The sequence below is a fragment of the Podarcis pityusensis genome (assembly GCF_964106645.2).
Source record: "Podarcis pityusensis genome assembly, chromosome: 2".
Classification (NCBI taxonomy): Eukaryota; Metazoa; Chordata; class Lepidosauria; order Squamata; family Lacertidae; genus Podarcis; species Podarcis pityusensis.
Genome location: NC_138029.1, coordinates 36,257,736 through 36,276,349, shown reverse-complemented (window position 1 = coordinate 36,276,349; position 18,614 = coordinate 36,257,736). Strand labels below are relative to the sequence as shown.

Genomic DNA, 18,614 nt, shown 5'->3' with positions numbered 1-18,614 from the left:
TGTCACCCATATTATGCACACACCATATCTAAACCACTCTTACTTTTGACTCAATTCATTCTAATGGCAATTTTGGGTCTTTGCACTATTCAAGCTATTGGGTCAAAGATACTGACAATGAGGACTAGACACATGACCATTTGAGATAAGAGAAAGGAAGCTATGGTTTCCCCTGTAGCCTAAAGCCAGATTCCAGATTTTATATGCCATGCTAGGCATGTGGCACACACAGCAGCTTCGCTGCAAGCCAGACTTTGAACATGCATTTTTAAAAACAACAGTAGTGGTGAAAACCGATCTTTCCAGAGGGAAAAACACAGAGGAAAAAATCCTCCTGTGTTATATACCAAATTTCTCTCTGCCAAAGCTCAAATCACTTGAAGCACACAGACAGCAGATGCTGCAAAGACATTTTCAGAAGCCAGCCAGGCTGTGTAACTTTCAGCTCCCCCTGCCTCCCATTTCAAGCTCATTGTTGGTGGGAACTCATCACAGGCAATAGTAGAAAGCCAGAGAGATATATCCCTCAGATACTTCCAACTGGTTCAAAATACAGCAGCCAGATTACTGGCTGGGGATCTCTTTAGAATTTATGTTACCCCTTTTTCAAACAGTTGTGCTGGCTGACAGTTCATTTCCGGGCCCAGCTCAAGGTGTTTTAACACATTTGTGTGTAAAAAGCCCTGATCACATAGGTGTGTCTTGCATTGTATAGGTTTCCCCATATGCTGAAGACACACCTCTCCTCTGCCCCTGCCCCAACTTTGGCAGTTACAATATTTTGTTTTATGGGGTCCACGTCTTTTGCTGAATTTACACTGTTATGTTTCATTTGCAATGGAGAGATTGTGTGATGTGTTGTTTTTTTACTTGTAGATTTCATTGCTGTGATGTGCCCCGGTGGAAGGCAGAATGTAAGAAATTGTATGAACAAACCCTGAGAATGATGAGTTGCAGGTCTCTGCACCTACTCCCACAATTTTCATTGCTTGTGGAAAATGCAATGCCATCAGCATTAAGTTCAGGCCTTACTTGACCATTAGGTCCAGTTGTGGCCGACTCTGGGGTTGCGGCGCTCATCTCGCTTTATTGGCCGAGGGAGCCAGCGTACAGCTTCTGGGTCATGTGGCCAGCATGACTAAGCCGCTTCTGGCGAACCAGAGCAGCGCACGGAAATGCCGCTTACCTTCCCGCCGGAGCAGTACCTATTTATCTACTTGCACTTTGACGTGCTTTTGAACTGCTAGGTGGGCAGGAGCAGGGACCGATCAACGGGAGCTCACCCTGTCGCGGGGATTCGAACTGCCAACCTTCTGATCGGCAAGTCCTAGGCTCTGTGGTTTAACCGACAGCGCCACCCGCGTCCCTTTACGCCACCTGCATCAGGCCTTACTTAGCCACGTTAAATTTGAGGCGGACCTAGGAGTTTTGAAAACACACACAAAGCAAGTTCTTTAGAATCCGGGCCATCCAGTGTACTTCAAAGAAGCCCAAAATAACACCAGCTTGGTGCTTGTGGACGCAAGGAGCCAAAAGAATTGTAGCTTAGCTACGCTGCATGTGAAAAAGTAAGAATCTAATTTCTCAAAGAGGGGTTCTTGGAGAAGGTATTCAAGAGCATCAAGAGCCAATTCCACATAAGGGCTAAAACCAGAGAGGGAGATTGTAATTCTCCATGGCAACAAGGACATGGGAAGTGGCACCTCTAGCAGTTTTTTAAACAGAGAAGCAATCCAGAGGCATTTAGGAAGTGGGATAAAGCAGCACATGGGTGAGCTGGGGGGGACGGGACAGTGTGGGACCAAGTGCACTACCCCTACCCCCTGAATCTCATCACCTGCTGCAAATTGGAGAGGACAGCAACATGCAGAAACCTGAAAAAGTAAGGACAGTGGTTGCATGCTCAACCCCCAACAAAAGCCTGAATAGGACTTAAGAGTCAAGCAAAGATGTTAAGCCTATAGCCTCTTAAAGGTATGTATAATTCAGGAGTCTTCTACCCAGAATTTTGCTTTCTTTCATGTACGCTGTTATGTTTTGATAGTCAAATTCACTCTGTGTGTGTGTAAACCAGGGATGGGAAACCTGTGGCACTGCAGATGTTGCCAGCCTCCAACTTCCACCATCCAGCACACTGACTATACTGGATGGGGCTGATGGGAGTTGGAGGCCAACAAGATTTGGAGGGCCGCAAGTTCCCCATCCCTGGTCTACATGGGGTGGGGTGGGGGAATTCTAGGCTGCTTCTGCCATGCCCTCATGCTATTAGAAACAAAGCTCAGCTGACTGTAACAGAATGGTGTATTCTACTCACTAAAGAGTATTTTTGTTTACCTAACACCGAGATGAAAAGATAGAACCAACAGTCTCCAGTCTTGCTAAGGATGGTTGACTCAACTCAGCCTATAGGCTTTGTCCCTCAAATGTGTAAACATGGGAGCATAGAGCCTTCAGTGGTTGGTTGCAAACACAGTACTACCACTCTATACAAATATATGCAAAGCAGGTCCTGCCCACCAATGTATATTTGGGCTGAAGGTGGGGCTTCTGGGTCAGAAAAAGTTGAAGACTACTGGTTTGGAGTGAGCTCACCGGCTGCTAATATACCTGATCAGGTACGTGGGGGCCACAGGTGGTGCTGTGTTGAATACAAGGAAGGTTTTTAAAAATGGTCCATTGGTAGATCACTAGAATGAGAGACATTTGGCTGAACAGAAGGCAGTCATACAAGAAGGCCTAAACCGAATTCACCAACACCAATGTGGTCCAATAGCGCAAGGCTGGCCTACAGAAGAACAGTGGCAGTAGCACACAATTGCCCGCAGGAAAGTCTTTAGCAATGAAGCGTTGATGACAGCCCCACTTTTGTTCTTACACCAAGTTGACAAAGGGGGGGGGGGAGAGAGATTTGAGCAAGTGTTAAAATTCACACTTATAAAGATACACTTATTAACAAGGCCAATAGTGTGAAGGGCTTACAGCAGACTTTAGTCTGGGCTGTAGAAGAAAAGATGGGACTGAGAAGCAAAATGGATCTCCTTCACCAAGTTCTTCTCATTGCAAACAAGATCTCCCGGACTTCTTTTTTATGACAGCAGGCTTTCCATCTCTCTTCGGAAATATGCATAGCACTGCTCTTTTGGGTTACATTATCCCAACTGAAAGCAATAACGGCAGTAACAAGATTCCACAATGCAGAGGTGAACCCCTGACTCATATATAATAATTATCCCTCAGGTGATGTTAAATTCTACTTTCCTTGCCCATAATTTCCCACCCACCTTCCATTATATATTGAGCTGCTGAAGACACCCCCATAGTAAGAACAAACAAATGTACATTCAAACATTCACCACAATTTGAACTTAAATCCACACCTTTATATACATGTAGATACCTACCACTGTGTGCCCGAAAGACAGAGAGTTTCACACCGCTTGCATGAAACTGGAACTGAGGGATCTTGTGTTTTTCTGGATGTTGGCCTGGCCCTGATCCTGGTAGGAAATGTGTTCAGCATCCAGATCCTCCATTCAAATCAGTGTGTGGCCCCTCTGTTCACTTCTCCATGTAGTGAGGGGAAGGATGGCTTAGGAAGTGTGTAACCCCAGCTTTTAGTGACACAACAGTGTGTGTGTGTGTGTGTGTGTGTGTGTGTGTGTGTCTGTTTGCATGCACACTCACTCACACACAATGGGAAAAGATGCCTCAACACCCACTTCAATGTGTTTTTGTTCTGGTCAGAGCCTACTCAAAAACTTCTATTTAAAAAAAATCCACTTCTTCCAAAGCAATAATGCTGACAGCAGAGATAAACTTGAATGCAGCTTGATATAGCGGCTCCACACAGAAGTCAAAGCAGCCAAGTGTTCACTACAAGGCAATTAAGATGAGAACACACAAGCACTCTTCTTCAGGGGTCTAGGGAAGACGTGGAACTAATGTGAGGAGGTGGTGTGGGAACAAGTCTGCAAAGGCTGCTGTTTATTCTGTTTTCCTGACATCTCCCTAAATGTTATTTTGCACATTATATTTGAGCTTTTGCACAATGCAAAAGCTACTTCGGGAAAATGAATGGAATGGAATATTGTGCAAGTTTAGCACTCATTTTCATGTTATTTGACTCCAGCAAAAACTGTTTGCAGCCCTCTCAACCTGGAAAATCACGGGACCTTTAGTGTGGCATTCCCCCGTTTTCGCGCCGCAGCTGTTCACATGACGAGCCGAGAGGCAGCATACCAGCATGCACTGCACTGCATTTTGAGGCTCATGCCCTCCTTTTTTTGCCTGGTTAGAAAACGTGCCGGAATTTCAGCACAGAATGGCACAATGTCAAGGGACGGCATTTTGATATCCGTGCGAATGACATTTCCCGCACCGTGCTGGTGCAGAGGTAGAGATGTGGTGGAACAGGCTTACGCAGCGTGAAAGGAAAGGTAGGAAAACCGGGCAGAAGCACTAGCCTTATAATAAATGAACCCAATACACCCACCATGCGAATGCAACCTAAGTCTGCCCCCTGCCCCATCATCTCCCCCTGCAAATTAGAGGGCAGCAGCCTGAAAGGGAGGTCCTGCTCCTAAACAGGTATGTTTCCCATGTGATGTAAATCCTGGTTTTCCAGGGGTCTACATGCATGGGGGAGAGTATACATGTGTAGAAGCTGGCTCCCCGATTCACAAAGACACCCTCCAACCTCTGGAGAGAGACATGGGAATGGGAGTACAGCTAGCACTCTCCTTCCCATGTTTCTCTCCTCATCTGGCACTGAAGTGTATATGTGCACTTTTTTTTTTTAACCTGCATTACGAAGCAATTCCAAATGAATGCTAATATTAACACCGACGACCTAGTTTCGTTTTGCTTTTCACATAAGCCAATGAGTGACGTGCAACAGGGACAGCAGGGAAGAGCGGAGTAGGTTTCTAGATAAAGGGAGGGGGAGGAAGAGGAGAGCAAGCTGTGTGCCTTTGCAATGTCGCGTATGTAAAGAGGAAGCATTGGTTTTTGGTTTCCGTTCAGTTCTAACGTCTATCATTCATACCCAGCAGATTTCTTTGAATTAAAGAAGAAGTAGTGTAAGGCAACAGGGTGGGGGACAAAGAGACAGGTGCCACTCTGGTTAAAAAAGTGATTTTTTTTATTTTTAAATTAATATAAAACCTTCAACCTGTTTAAGCAAGATTCTGATTTTAAAACCTAAAAAAACAAAAAACAAAAAGAGCCTCAGCATCTCCCTTGCTGCCGGATGTCAGGGAGCACTCTCTTGAGTCCTCCTTCGAATAATCCATCTTCCGGGGAGGTTGACGTTTGTGTTTTTATACCTTTGAAAACTTCAGCAACTTCCCTTCCAGCTTATCCTCCCAAATGCTTAAACTTTGTCCTTTTAAAAAGGGAACCAGCTTGAGAGCTGAAGGGGAAAACCATTCCCCAAAAAAACAAGAAGGGGACAGGTGGGGGTGGGAGAGCAATAAAGAGTCTGTGGTAAGGTACCAAAAAACAAAACCCCCAACCCATTTCTAGTTTCTGCTACTTGGAGCACACCTGCTGCAGCCGTTGAAGAAAAAGGGTTTCAATAGGCCAAAGTTGGGGCAATGGAGAAGGGTTTAAACCCAAATGACAGCATGGACGCAACCCCACTCTCGCCCATAAATTTGCCAGCCCATGTATAGGCTAGAAGAGCTGGCTGGTTTTGCCAGACTGTACATGTCTCGGCACCTGTCAAAAAAGGACAAGATTTGCCTCCTTGAATGTACAAAATCTTGAGCAGGACTCAACGTGGTCTCAAAGATTTACAGCCCCGATAACGTGACATTTTGCACTATTCCATTTTTTTTTCTTTTCTTTTCAGGCTCCTTCTGTGGCCTACAGGAGAGCCCTGTGGAGCGGAGCCCACAGTGGAAAATTACTTCCCCAACCCCTCACGCTCAGTCACAACATGGGGCAGGGGGTAGTAGAAGCTCAATTCCTTTAGCAGGTGACACCCCACCCAGCCTAGGAGGCTTTCTGAACCGCACGGGCACACAGACAGCCACAGAATCTGAGGCCTGTGCTTTCCCTTTAAGCAAGGAGGGTTTCTTCCCTCAAGGCCCCTCAACCGTCTCAGCTGCTACAGGCAACTCCTGACAACCAAGAGCCAAAGAAAAATCAAGAGGAGGGCAACAAAATTGGGAAAGGATGGAAAGGAGAGGCAACTTTCCGAGCTCTCCCGGCCACCCCCAATCACATACATACGCGTGCGCACACAGGGAGACACCTCGAACCCCCCAACCCCCCCAGATCCAACACAGCCACCCTTCTTTTTCCAGGCAGCTTTCGCAGAATGCTACCTGGATCTTTGCAATTCCGTTGCTTTCATTCGTGATGTATATACATTAGATATATTTATATATTTATATATTATAGTTATATAATTTTTTTTCTTTTAAAAAAGAGAAAAAGATCAGTTATTAACTCTCCAGAAGAGTGGATAAGGGAAGAGAAGGAAGGTGGGTGCGGGGGAAAGGAACATTGGGGTTTGGGCTGATGACGACATCTCATCAGTTTTTTTTTCTTAAAAAAAAAACACTATAAAATATTCCAGTGCGATCTTCAGGGGGGGAAAAAATACCCCCACCCCATTTCCCTGTGCCCCCTTGGATTTGCCACACCCTCTTTACCGCCCCCGCCACCCTATCAACTTCTTTCCCCCCATTCCAAAAACATTAAGTCTTATCTCTGGCCATCCATTGCCGCCATGGCTTTCTGCTGGGGGGGCCCTTGCTGAGACACAGGAGGCCACATGGGCTGCTGGTGGTGGAGGTGGTGGTGGAGGTTGTGACTGGTGGGCGACGAAGGAGGGATCCAGGCAGGTTGGTGGTTTGGAGGCGAAGAAGCCCAGTAGGGGCTGAAGCTACCCGGAGGAGAGCAAGCCATGGATGTGATAGGGCTGTTGCTGCTCTGAAGGTTCTCTGAAGTCCGCAGCTTGGAAAACATGGCAAGGGCGTCTGGGAAGTTGGGAGGCGTGGCTGGAGTATTGCTGGGTGTGCACATCTGGAGGGCAGAGAAAGAGAGAAACAGGGTTATAATTGTGGCTCCCTTTGCCTGGATTCACCTAATGACTTGCCAAGTCTACTTTTTTTAAAAATAAAAATAAAAATAGAAGGATATCCAGCTCCCACGTGCAACACAAGGAACCAGCCCCAACAAGAACACATGGCTTCCTCTCCTTCCCCCAACTATGCAATACAATGTAGAGTCTGGGAAAATAGATAAAAGAGTTTAGGTCGTTTCCAAAGCATGTGCCACACCCTTGAGCTCCCTCCTTAAAAATTAACTACCCCGCTCTGCTAAATATTGGCAGAGCAGGGTCCCATATTCACAGCTAAAACCAATGGCTGGATCGGCATTTCCACCAGCCTGACTGAATGCACCAAATGGAAGGTCTGAGAGGAAGGGGAACTCCATTTTCCACATGGATTAATCAACTGGATGTGCAGAGGATCAATAGGAGCTTGGTGTAAACTATTTTGAGCTCATGGAAGAATGAAATAGAATACAACAAAATGTATAAATAAAACCAACTGATTTTTAAGAAAGGGTTTACAGCTGGTTAAACAGATTCGGTGACCTTGACTATTCAACCTGTAGACTGGCCTGGGTCCCACGCAATGCTACATTGCCCCTACACCCAAACCTGCCGGCAAGCTTCTCCCTCAGTCAATCAAAATTATTGAAGGAGGATGGGGCAGAAGGGGAACATTGATGCTTGGTGAGCTCCTCCTACCCAGAAGTGGACAACCTTTGGCTGACAGTAGTTACAAAATGTTGCTGAAGGAAACCAATGGCAGGAACTGTTGTCAAGATTCTGGCCAAATCTGACTCCAGAGGATGCCCTGCTTTAGGCAGGGGGAGGAAAGGGGTAAAATGATTAGGGGGAGAGAGAGAGAGAGGATGAAACACTGGTTTACAAGCTGCTTCACAGAAGGATAACAACTAAGGTCTACACCAGTGCTCTTCAGATGTTGTTCAACTACCCATCTTCCTTCACCACTGGATAGCTGGCTTGGGGTGATGGGCGTTGTAGCTCCAACAACTAGGGACCCAAAGTTGAAGAACACTGGTCTACACCATCCTCCAAGTTTATCCAGCCCCCAAGCAACTTTTTCTGCCCTTCCCTCCAAAGATGGGGGGCAGAGAGATCTGTGTGTATGTGTGGCCTAAAAATGTTTGCTACAGAATCTCCCACAACAATATCTAATTGCTGATCAAGGTATTAAAACCTTCCCACACAATAATAGTAGGAAACTAAGTGATTTCCCTTTGCACAAACCTGCAGGAAGCAGACTTTGGGCTGGCACCAATCTGTGGGCTAGTAATTGGAAAACACACATAACCCCCTTTTTGGTCTTTGGTGACAATATAAAACTGAAGCAGGAGGGTTTAAAGGCCCAGACCATGTATGATCCAGGATGCATGATCTACATGCCAGGAAAATGGCTGGTCCTACAATTCAGAGAAATGGATGCAAAATCTAAAAGCTTCCAAACACTGGTACACACTGACCAAAGAAAGGCAGGGTGTGTAACTGATGCCTGTTTGTCATGTAGCTTGCAAAGTTATGTTTCCTTTTGCTTACACAAAGACAGAGATGGATTGCGCAATCCCAAAATGTACAAAAAGCTTTCTGTGTTATGCCATCAAAATGAAGCAGGTGAACAAACAGAACTGAGTGTGTTTTGCATAATTCCAGCACATTTCAGAACGGGGAACCTTTTTGGTTCACGGGAGGCCCCACTGCCAATGAGCAATGTTGCCTCATCCCCGACAACTGCCTTTTCCACTGTGCAAGGCTGCCTCATTCGGAGTCTTGACATGTGATGTTTGACTTGCATCATTTATCAAGCGCCAACCTCAATCTTCTGGGGAACTCTAAGACTCAGGGTTGGCCCTTTATCTCAGCAGCATCTCACAAACCACCCCCTCACAATAAGCACACTTCCTTATTAAACATCTTCTCCCTCCTAAAGCCTGAGAAGGAAGCATGACAGCTTGAGAATTGAGAACCCGGCAGAAATTAGCTGCACCAATAGAGGCCAATTTGCAGAACGTGCCATCTATGATGAAACGATGCATATTAATCGCCCCAAGCAGGTTGTCTGTCTATACCTTTTGTCTGGCTCCATCACCATGTAAATCAACTGATCTCTAAAGCGGTTCCCTCATCTGCAAGATGACCTCTTTTATCAGATCAAACACGGCCAGGTACACAAGTTCCAGTTTAAGTGAGCAGCTGTGCCATTCAACTTTCCTATGGGTCCACCCTGCAGTCAAATTCTACTCATGACGTGCTAGAGTGCTCCAACAATCCATGCTGGCCTGGTCTGGCACTCCACTTAAATGGGGGCAAGGGACTGCGTTTGGGAAGCCCATCCACAGAAAGGCACCCAAGAAAACGAAAACGCACGCACAAAAGAAACTAGTTACACTTTAACTGACCTTTTCCTCACACATGGCTCGGCATATAAAGCAGGGGTGGCTAAGCTTTTTCTGGCCAGAGGGTCGTGTTCACCCTTGGCCAACCTTCTGGGAGCTGCATGACAGTGGTGAGTGTGGCCAGTTCACATGGGGACATAGAAAGGTGGGTATACAGAGTCAGGCCATCTATCTCAGTGCTGTCTGTACTGATAGGCAGCGACTGGCAGTCTCTCACAGACCACCTGTAGGTGCCAGGAGCCAAACCTTTCACAAGCAAAGCAGATGGTCTGCCACTGAGCATCTTCCCCACATGTGCCACACATGCCCATAAAACAGACTATCATGTCCAGCCTTCCCTCCCAAGCTGATCTATGCAGATCAGCTGGGGGAAAGGGGTTATCATCATCTCTCTGCATGTCAAAGGCCTGATCAGATGACTGGGGAAGGGGTGATTTGCATTCCAGTTGGGGAGCTGGACTCTGCGTCCCAGCACTGTCTCTACTTTCTTTTAATTTTGCCAGAGCCAAAATCAATAGGGACTTTGAGGGGTGGGCAGAAAAAAATTGCTGGGGGGGGGGCAAAACTAGAGTTGCAATTTCGTCACCTCAATATAATTAGTAGGGATCTTCCTGTCTTTCCAAATGTTATACATAAGTAAATTAGATCTAATTTGCATTAATACCTGACCATTCCCCAGCTAATTACCCTACAATACATACACACACACTGCAAAATTTGTATATGCAAATGAAAGAGCTGAGCACATTAACAGGTAGACTAGGCAATATCCCCATGTTATGGAATTGCAAGTTTCCATCTGTGTTAATGCTTGAAAACAGAAGCTGAGGGTGCTATGCTTTTTTCTGGCTCAGACATTTTCAAATGAGAGCACGTGATGAATATTTCCTGTCCCTGCTTCCCATACATCAGGAATTTTCATCCAAAATGCCCCCATCTCAGATATTAGGTATTTGATCCTGGACAGCTTTAAGAGAGGGATTTGGGGAGGGGGGGTTCCTCGTTCTTCAGGTAATCCTAATTGGGTAGTTTCAAATTGCTTAGAGAAAAAATTGTTCATTCTAGCACAGTCTGGGCCCCGCCCTGCAAATAAGTATATTCCTTTTTGTCAGGTCCCTCTAAAAGCTACATTCAAAGTTGTCTGAAAAGAGGTGCAGCTACCTCAAGCACCAAGAACTCCATCCATCCTACACACCTACATGTAATGTAAAGCCCTGAAGTACTCTCCACGTTTGCATACAACTTTCCCTTTGGGTGGAATTGGAACACACCACCCGTCCGCTCAACCTACTGGCACGTTTGTTTTGACGACTGAGCTCCTTTTTATTATGTGTATGCAGACTCTCCTGCCTTCCATTTCCCCAGTTCTAAGACTCTGTTTTGTATCTATCTCAAGGTGCTCTTTTTAAAAAAGGAAAGAAGAATGAAGATAAAACACCAAAAGCTAATCAATTTGTCTAGGCTTAAAAAAAAAAAAAAAAAAAAAAGGTACCGTGGCTAGCTCAGACACCAGGTTAATAAAAACAAGTTTCCTTTTGTGCAGTCAACTGTGTGAAGGTGCATCTGAAGGGTTGAGTGAGAACAGCAGCAATTTAGCTAGCGCACTACAGTAACTTTACTCTTAAAATAAGAGAAGTTTAAAAGGTTTGCTAGACATCTAGTAACCATGTATATCCAGTGAGGCATAGGCTGCAGGTATGTTCATGTTGCTCTCCCTTGTGTGCCACAGCGTAGGGTTGATCTCCCAAACCTCCCCCTCATAAAAAGGAGCCTGGAAGATTGCCTATATTAACATATGCCTTGCATCACCCATCTGCACAGTGAGGTGCCCAAATCATGTATGTAAATAAGCCAGGCTGACAGCATTTCTCAACCCATCAAGATGTCAGCCAGCCCTTACACCCTGATGCCAAATACATTGTGTGGAACTAGTTGAAACAATGGGATTTGGCTGCCAAGTAAGAGTGTCTCAACCTACAGAATTTATTCAAATTTACTTTTTTACACAACTGCTTGCGTGTAGGGAAAAACCCATGAACGTCATCAGACATGTGCCTATTTCACCTCGCATCCAAGTGATGAGGATTAAGATTCCCACTGTATGGAAACGTGACCAGAGAAGACACACAACAGCCTACTTACTGTTTTACCTTCAAGGAAGTGATCTCTCTGTAGGAAACTCAAGTCAAGCAACCCTTCCCAGAGGCAACTTAGGCACAACAAGTTGTTGGAAATAAAACCCACTGATTTATGGTGCTCACTTGCATCTCGTATATTTAAAACATCAGAAGCAATGGTATTGTAATTTCTTTACTACAGATGTACCCCCCCTTTCCTCCAAAGAGCTCAACGGGCAGCATACGTTGTTCCACCCCACCCTTTATTTTCACAACAACCCTGTGAGGTAGGTTAGACAGAGAGATGAAGACTGGCCAAAGGTCACCAGTGCGCTTAATGGCCAAGTGAGGATTTGAACCTGCATGTCCCCAGTCCCAGTCCAACAGCCTAACCACTGTGCCACACCAGCTCTCGTTACCCTGATATATTTTGCTTCTTTACTTAGAAAATTTATAAACCACTTGCTCAAGAAGTACAGTCATACCTTGGGATAAATGTGCTTCAAGTTAAGTATTTTCGGGTTGCGCTCCACGGAGACCCGGAAGTAATGGAGTGCGTTACTTCTGGGTTTCGCCGTGCACGCATGCACAGACGGTCAAAATTACTTCACACGCATGCGCAGCGAAACGCGACCCGCGCAGATGCAGGTTGCGTTTGCTTCAGGATGTGAACGGGGCTCCGGAACGGATCTCGTGGTACCACTGTACTTCGAACAGTGTATAGGTTCACACATACATGACAAAAAAAATGCACCATAGAAAAGTACACAGTTACCAGTCTTCATCCAACTCCTGGACTGGAAGATTAGAACCACACTAGAAATATGCCATAGACAGATGAACACAACTAGTTTCTATTTTGCAGCCTACATAACATCAAACACAGCTTTTCCTTTGATGGCCTTACTCTAGAATTACTCTGAAGTGAGAAAAAAGAATCATTATTCAAAAGTTGCTAAGTGAAACCTGCCACAAAGTTTTGAAGTGTGGAGCGGCTCCTATTTACGATTCTAGCCTGCCACCCATTTTCAACTCTGATTTTCCCTCTCTCCCACCTGTGTTGAACCAAAGGTGAACTTGTTCTGGGAGCTTTGCTAACGCCATCTTGGTAGTCAAGATTAACCCCACAACTAACTGGTAGTAGTTGTAGCAATGAGCTTTGATATATGTGAATTGGCTTGCTTTGATGTTACCCTTATCTGTGGGGCTTGGGGTGCTGGGCTCTGAGCCCAGAAAAGGGGAGCTATCTGAAAGGTTTGGATATTTGCCACCTATGCCCTCGTCTGGCCAGGTGGAGTGATGGGAAGTCCTGGCCAAAGCTACATATGCTGCAATTTTCTTAGGCAATGTTTATAGTAAGTATAATATAATCCAGGGCAGCGAAACTGAGTTTATGTAGCTTAATGTATCAAAAAGTTAACCAGTAATCCCACCTCAGGCAATGAGGTAAAATACATAAAGCCAAGATGCAGTTGGCCTCTACAGTTATCATCCATGCCCACTTTAGACAATGTTGTGAAGATGCCTCACACTGTATAAACACTGGCCTATAGGGCTATTTTGTGATATTGTGTGTGTTTTTAAAAAGCAAGTTTCTAGTCCTCATTCGTAGAAGGAAAACATCTGCAAGCATCATGTGCTAAAGGTTCAAACAGCAGGGGCTTGCTGCAGTCAAGGGGCCTTCCTTGCCCCTACCTGCTCCCCACACCTACTTCATCCTTTTGAGGCCTGTTTCTTTCCGCCATTTCAATCCTTTAAAATATTCTGGATTCTGAAGGGAGAAAACCCACCCGATTGGAGTCAAAATGGTCTAACAATGCAATGTCAAAATCAAGCCTGAAGGAAAAAATTGGTCCAGCTCTGAAGCCAGTGCAAAATACTAGCTAGACCCCACCCACTTTTGGCCTCTGGCCCTGAGCAAACTACTTCTGAGGGAATGTGGCCCTCAGAATATGGCCCTCGCCTGGGAGTGGAGGTTCCCTAGCCCCTTTAATCCTGCAGTCTCCTCACTTGTTCATTTTTAATTCTTTTTTATTTTTTAAACAAAACCCATCTCTGCATTAATTCTGAGGAGATCCAGAACATTTTTGGCACGAAGCATCGTTGTGGCATGTTGCTTTGCTTTGTTTCTCCAACGCCAACAGAAAAGGCGTCATGTGAGTCCAATAACTCACTGTAAAAACACACACACACAGAAACTACCAGAGCCTTGCTTTATTGGAAGGTGTGTTCTGGGGGTCATGTTTACTAGAGGGCAAGTTTCCTGTGTTACAAACAAGCCGAATCAAAAGAACTATAGTCCACAACATATATGGCAAAAACATTGCCAGTGAACACCATTGTCCTGAGGAGAAATGAACATTTCCCTCCAAGTAGCGCGTGCCAGATTAAACAATCCCAGAATAGACCAAAGGGGTGGGGGAAGAGAGAGAGAAAGAAAGAAACCCCACATCAGTTTTAGTCTATTTAGACACCGTGAACATGGCTGCCCTCTCTAAAAGGCAGGGCCCCATGTTAGCAGCCTCACAGTGATCAGCAGCGTTACCACAACAAACAGAGAAGTTACAAAACTAGCAAGGAGGGGGGGCTTCTTGCTCGGGTTACAAGAGACCTCCAATTCCCCCACACACACCTGCAGGGACATCCATGCTAGGGTCACATAACACAACTTGGTGAAATCCAATACCAACCTAAAATCCAATGGATCTTTCAAAAGGAGAAAAATAGGTGTGAAAAATAACTTAAAATTGACAACACCTCTTATAATATAACAAGGGACTACATATGTATACACAGAGAGAGAGAAAGAGGTGTTTTTTTCTTTAACTCAATGTATAAGTAGTTTTTAAGATTAGGAATAATAGGGAGCTGCCTGGCACTGTCAATCTATTGGTCCATGTGGCTCAGTTCCTAGACCTTGTTTCTCAAACTTGAGTCCCCAGCTGCTGTTGGACTACAGCTCCCATTATCACTGACCCCTGGTCTTTCTCACTAGGGATGATGGGAGCTGTAGTCCAACAACAGTTGGAGACCCAAGCTTGAGAAACACTGTCCTAGATATTGCTGAACTACAACTCCCAAGCTGCTTGGTCAGAGATTATGGGAGTTGTAGCTCAGAAACATCTAGAGCACTAGTCTACAATGCTGACAGTGGCTCTCTAGGGTTGCAGACAAGAGTCTTCCAACCCATCTTGAGATGATAGGGATTGGGTTCGAGACCTTTTACATGCAAACCACACGCTCCGCGTTGAAGCTAAAGCCCTTCCCTGTGTTTTGGGTTGGAACAATAAAATACACAGTCGTGTCAAGTAATATGCTTTGCTGATAGTGAATGATGGGCAATTTTTATATAGGTTTTTTTTAAAGGCACACAAATGGAAAGTTCAGGGTTAATTTGCAACCCAGAGCAAACACACAGAACAGCCATTCACAAACAAAGGTAGTTCCTGGTCTCTAGGAGAACCATCCAATATAGTTCAAAGATGAGCATATGCATAAGCGCTGCATCCAGCTAAATCAGTGTGCGTGGGGAACAATTTCTGCGAAGGCCATAACAGAACGTTTGTGAACACCCCGCCAAATCAGCTCAGGGGATTCCCCCAGAGCAGATTTGGGGTGATGTACCAAGGGACGTGGGTGGCGCTGTGGGTTAAACCACAGAGCCTAGGGCTTGCCGATCAGAAGGTCAGCGGTTCAAATCTCCGCAACGGGGTAAGCTCCCATTGCTCGGTCCCTGCTCCTGCCAACCTAGCAGTTTGAAAGCACCTCATAGTGCAAGGAGATAAATAGGCGCTGCTCCAGCAGGAAGGTAAACGGCGTTTCCGTGCACTGCTCTGGTTTGCCAGAAGTGGCTTAGTCATGCAGGCCACATGACCCGGAAGCTGTACGCTGGCTCCCTTGGCCAATAAAGCGAGATGAGTGCCGCAACCCCAGAGTCAGCCACGACTGGACCTAATGGTCAGGGGTCCCTTTACCTTTACCCAAGGAGCAGCAGTTCCACTGTGCTTGAGCAAGTTGTTCCACACATACATTTTTTTTTTATTGGATTCAATCCAAAGACTCAAAAGGCAGGAGAGGCCTGCTGACCATAGAAACAACTCGGGGCACTGTGAGACCTGCAAAATTCAAGTACTGTAGAGAAATGAAATCTAAAGAACACATATGCATCTTCAGAAGAAGCAAGTGGCCAGAAAATTGTAGCTTCCTTTACTTTTTTGAATGATTTGCAGCAGCAAAGAGATTGTTCCATCCATGCAACAAATCAAAGCTATGTGGGCTATGAAAAATGTGGACAGGCCCAAGCACAAAGTTCTTTTTACACCTCAGTCTCAGTTCTACTATGTCTACTTTATAAATGGCAAATTGCCTGTGGCAAGCAAACTTGAGGAAGTTGACGTGGGTGGAGCTAGGGCAGAATAGAACCTCCATTATAGTAACTCGATGTTAAAAGGGTGGATTTTGCAACCAGGGTGAAAAAAACCCAAGGAACAGGTTCGACTTTGCAATGTAGATGTATCCCTATCAGCAAGAGCCAGGCTGCTTTTTCCTTCTCATCTACAGACTAATTTAGCTAGCAGCTTGCAACATCCTAGAAACCTCTGGAGAGGTCCAACACAAAAGAGTACAGCAGAAAAGCATCTCTGTCACCAGCTTCTCCTCACTTCCTGGTAAGTCCTCACAATTTTGTGTAATCATTCTAATTTTAGCATCTTAAAACACACACATACCTCCTGTCAAGTCTCTTCCCCCCCCAGTCGTCACCCCAAATGCCTGCTGTCAACACCCATTTTGCAGCTGAAGGTGGGGGGAAAACTTAAAATGGTGAGGGCCAGCCCGCAGAAGGAAGAATTAGATCACTGTGTTCGGTGTGTACAAAAAAAAACCAAAAAAACAAAAAACAAAAAACAAAAAAGAAAGGGGAAAAAGCCTGCCGAACTTCAGAAAGGAAGAGGAGAACATGACTAACAGAAAAATGGGTGTGTGTTATGAAACAGCTGCCTGGGAAAAAGTGTGCAGCAGCCCAAAGAAAGGAGTGGGGAGGAGGAGAAAGAAACAGCAGCAGGGAAGGGTTCCTTTACCAATGCCCCAGTTTTAAAAGAGCAACAGGCCATTACTCCTTAAAGAATAAGGTATAGAAATACCACTGGACCACACAGCCTAGACACCCCTTTGTAAATGAAGGTAACTCAACTGAACAGTAACACCCAAACATACAGCCCAGAAAATCCGTTCTCCCTCTTGTTGCATTTGCTATTGGATGTAGCAGAGGGACGGTGTAACCTATCTTAGCTTCAGGTGAGTTACCTCACCATCAAGCAGCACAGCCTGGCAGGAGCAAGCCCAGAACAGGCAGAAAGCAGGACCTATATAATTATAAACAGGGTTCAGCAGGGAGGAAACCATTGCATAATGCTCCCTTATACATGACTCAACCTTCCTGCCTGTCAAATTAAAAACAAACAAACGCAGCAACAACAAAATCCTAACAGAAGCTTTGCAAACTAAGGATTGGCAAGCGGAAGCACAGAAGGTAACCTTGACCTTCCTGGCATAAAACAAGCCCAGCTCGCCACGTGGGGCAAACACTCTTTTGCAATCCCAAGCAATTCAACCTTAACACTCAATGCAGCCTAATAAGGAGGGGAATAGACTTTTTTGAGCTTCGTATGCTGATTTATAGAAAACTATACTATCTCGGCTACCACAAAGATCTCATCCTGTCCCTCTATCATTAGCCTTGCACTGGAAGCTCCACTGTATGTTTCATACGGCCGCAGTCCAGTGTGGGATGGTTGTGCAAGTATGTTTTTAAAACAGAGAAGGCATTCACATGTGCCACAACAGGAGCATTAATTCCAACTGATTCGCTGCAAGTCGGAATCACGCTATCAGCTGCTATGTGTGTGGGAAAACGGCACCATTTGTGCCTGCAGCAAGCTGTGCAAAGTTAATATAATTAAAACAGTTAAGCTGTCACAGATCTCTTTTATTAAAGGCAAAGTCAATGCAGTGGTGTGAAGTGACCCCAAATGGCATCATTGAACACATCCATTGGCAAAGTAAGCAGCCTGGGTCATCGTCTATTTAGGGATGAAGGCGTCAGTTAAACAGGGCGCCCACCCCCAGGATAAAGCAAAATGGTTTGTGATAAGCAATACACTGACAGCCAAATCAACAGTGTTGCTAAACAGAAACCCACCAACAGCCACAGCTGGACTGCTGCGAGAAGGAAGTCTTAGGAAAGAGCCGATTCATGCGCTGGGCACATGACTGTGAGTTTGTCACTTGTCCACTTTGTGCCTCCTGGTGAACTCCTGTAATGTTTGAAGATTCACGTCTATAAACATGGGGGGGCAAACCACCCCCTTGTGACACAAGCCCATCAAGCACCTTTAAAGACATGTATTTACATTTCAAACACTCTAGCAACTACTCAAGTGTACCTGAGAGGCAAATTTGTCTGCTGTGTAGGAGAAATGAGAACTTTCCATGCAGAGAAAACACACAGGCACAGCGGTATCTTCTGTCAAGCTACATTCATAAATATCACAGGCCGCATCCACAGCATACATTTAAAGCACCACTATACCACGGCAACAGCCATAGCCTCCCCCAAAGAATTATGGGAACTGTAGTTTAAGGGTGCTGAGAAGAAGCCCTATTCCCACCACTGAGCTACAATTCCCAGAGTTCCCTGGGAAGAAGGATTGGTTGTTTAAGCACTCTGAGAATTGTAGCAGAGGTCTCCTAACTCTCAGGTCCCCTTAAATGACGGTTCCCAGGATTCTTTGGGGGAAGCCAAAGCTATTCAAAGTGCTGTAACAGAGCTTTAAATGTATGGTGTATTGGCAGTCTCTGAATCACAGAGATCTGCTTTGCAGTACAAGACATTGCCGCTAAACACAAGGCCAAAGTTAGAGCATATTAAACAGCCAGTTGCCTGGGACAACTGCAATTGTCAGAAGGTATTATCAATGCCATTTTGTCTTGAGATGATCCTATACAAACATGCCAGTTTCAAAC

The 18,614-nt window shown here is 45.4% G+C and overlaps 1 protein-coding gene across 1 annotated transcript in view; it reads right to left on the bottom strand.

The window, feature by feature from the left end:
• Positions 1-5,122: 5,122 nt before the first annotated feature.
• The window catches only part of UBALD2 (UBA like domain containing 2), a 32,183-nt gene continuing 18,691 nt past the window's right edge, over positions 5,123-18,614 (bottom strand). Inside the window, exon 3 of the mRNA XM_080994118.1 lies at positions 5,123-7,032. Coding sequence (XP_080850244.1) covers positions 6,712-7,032 — 321 coding nt within the window. The 3' untranslated portion in view covers positions 5,123-6,711. The remainder of the gene's footprint in view (positions 7,033-18,614) is intronic.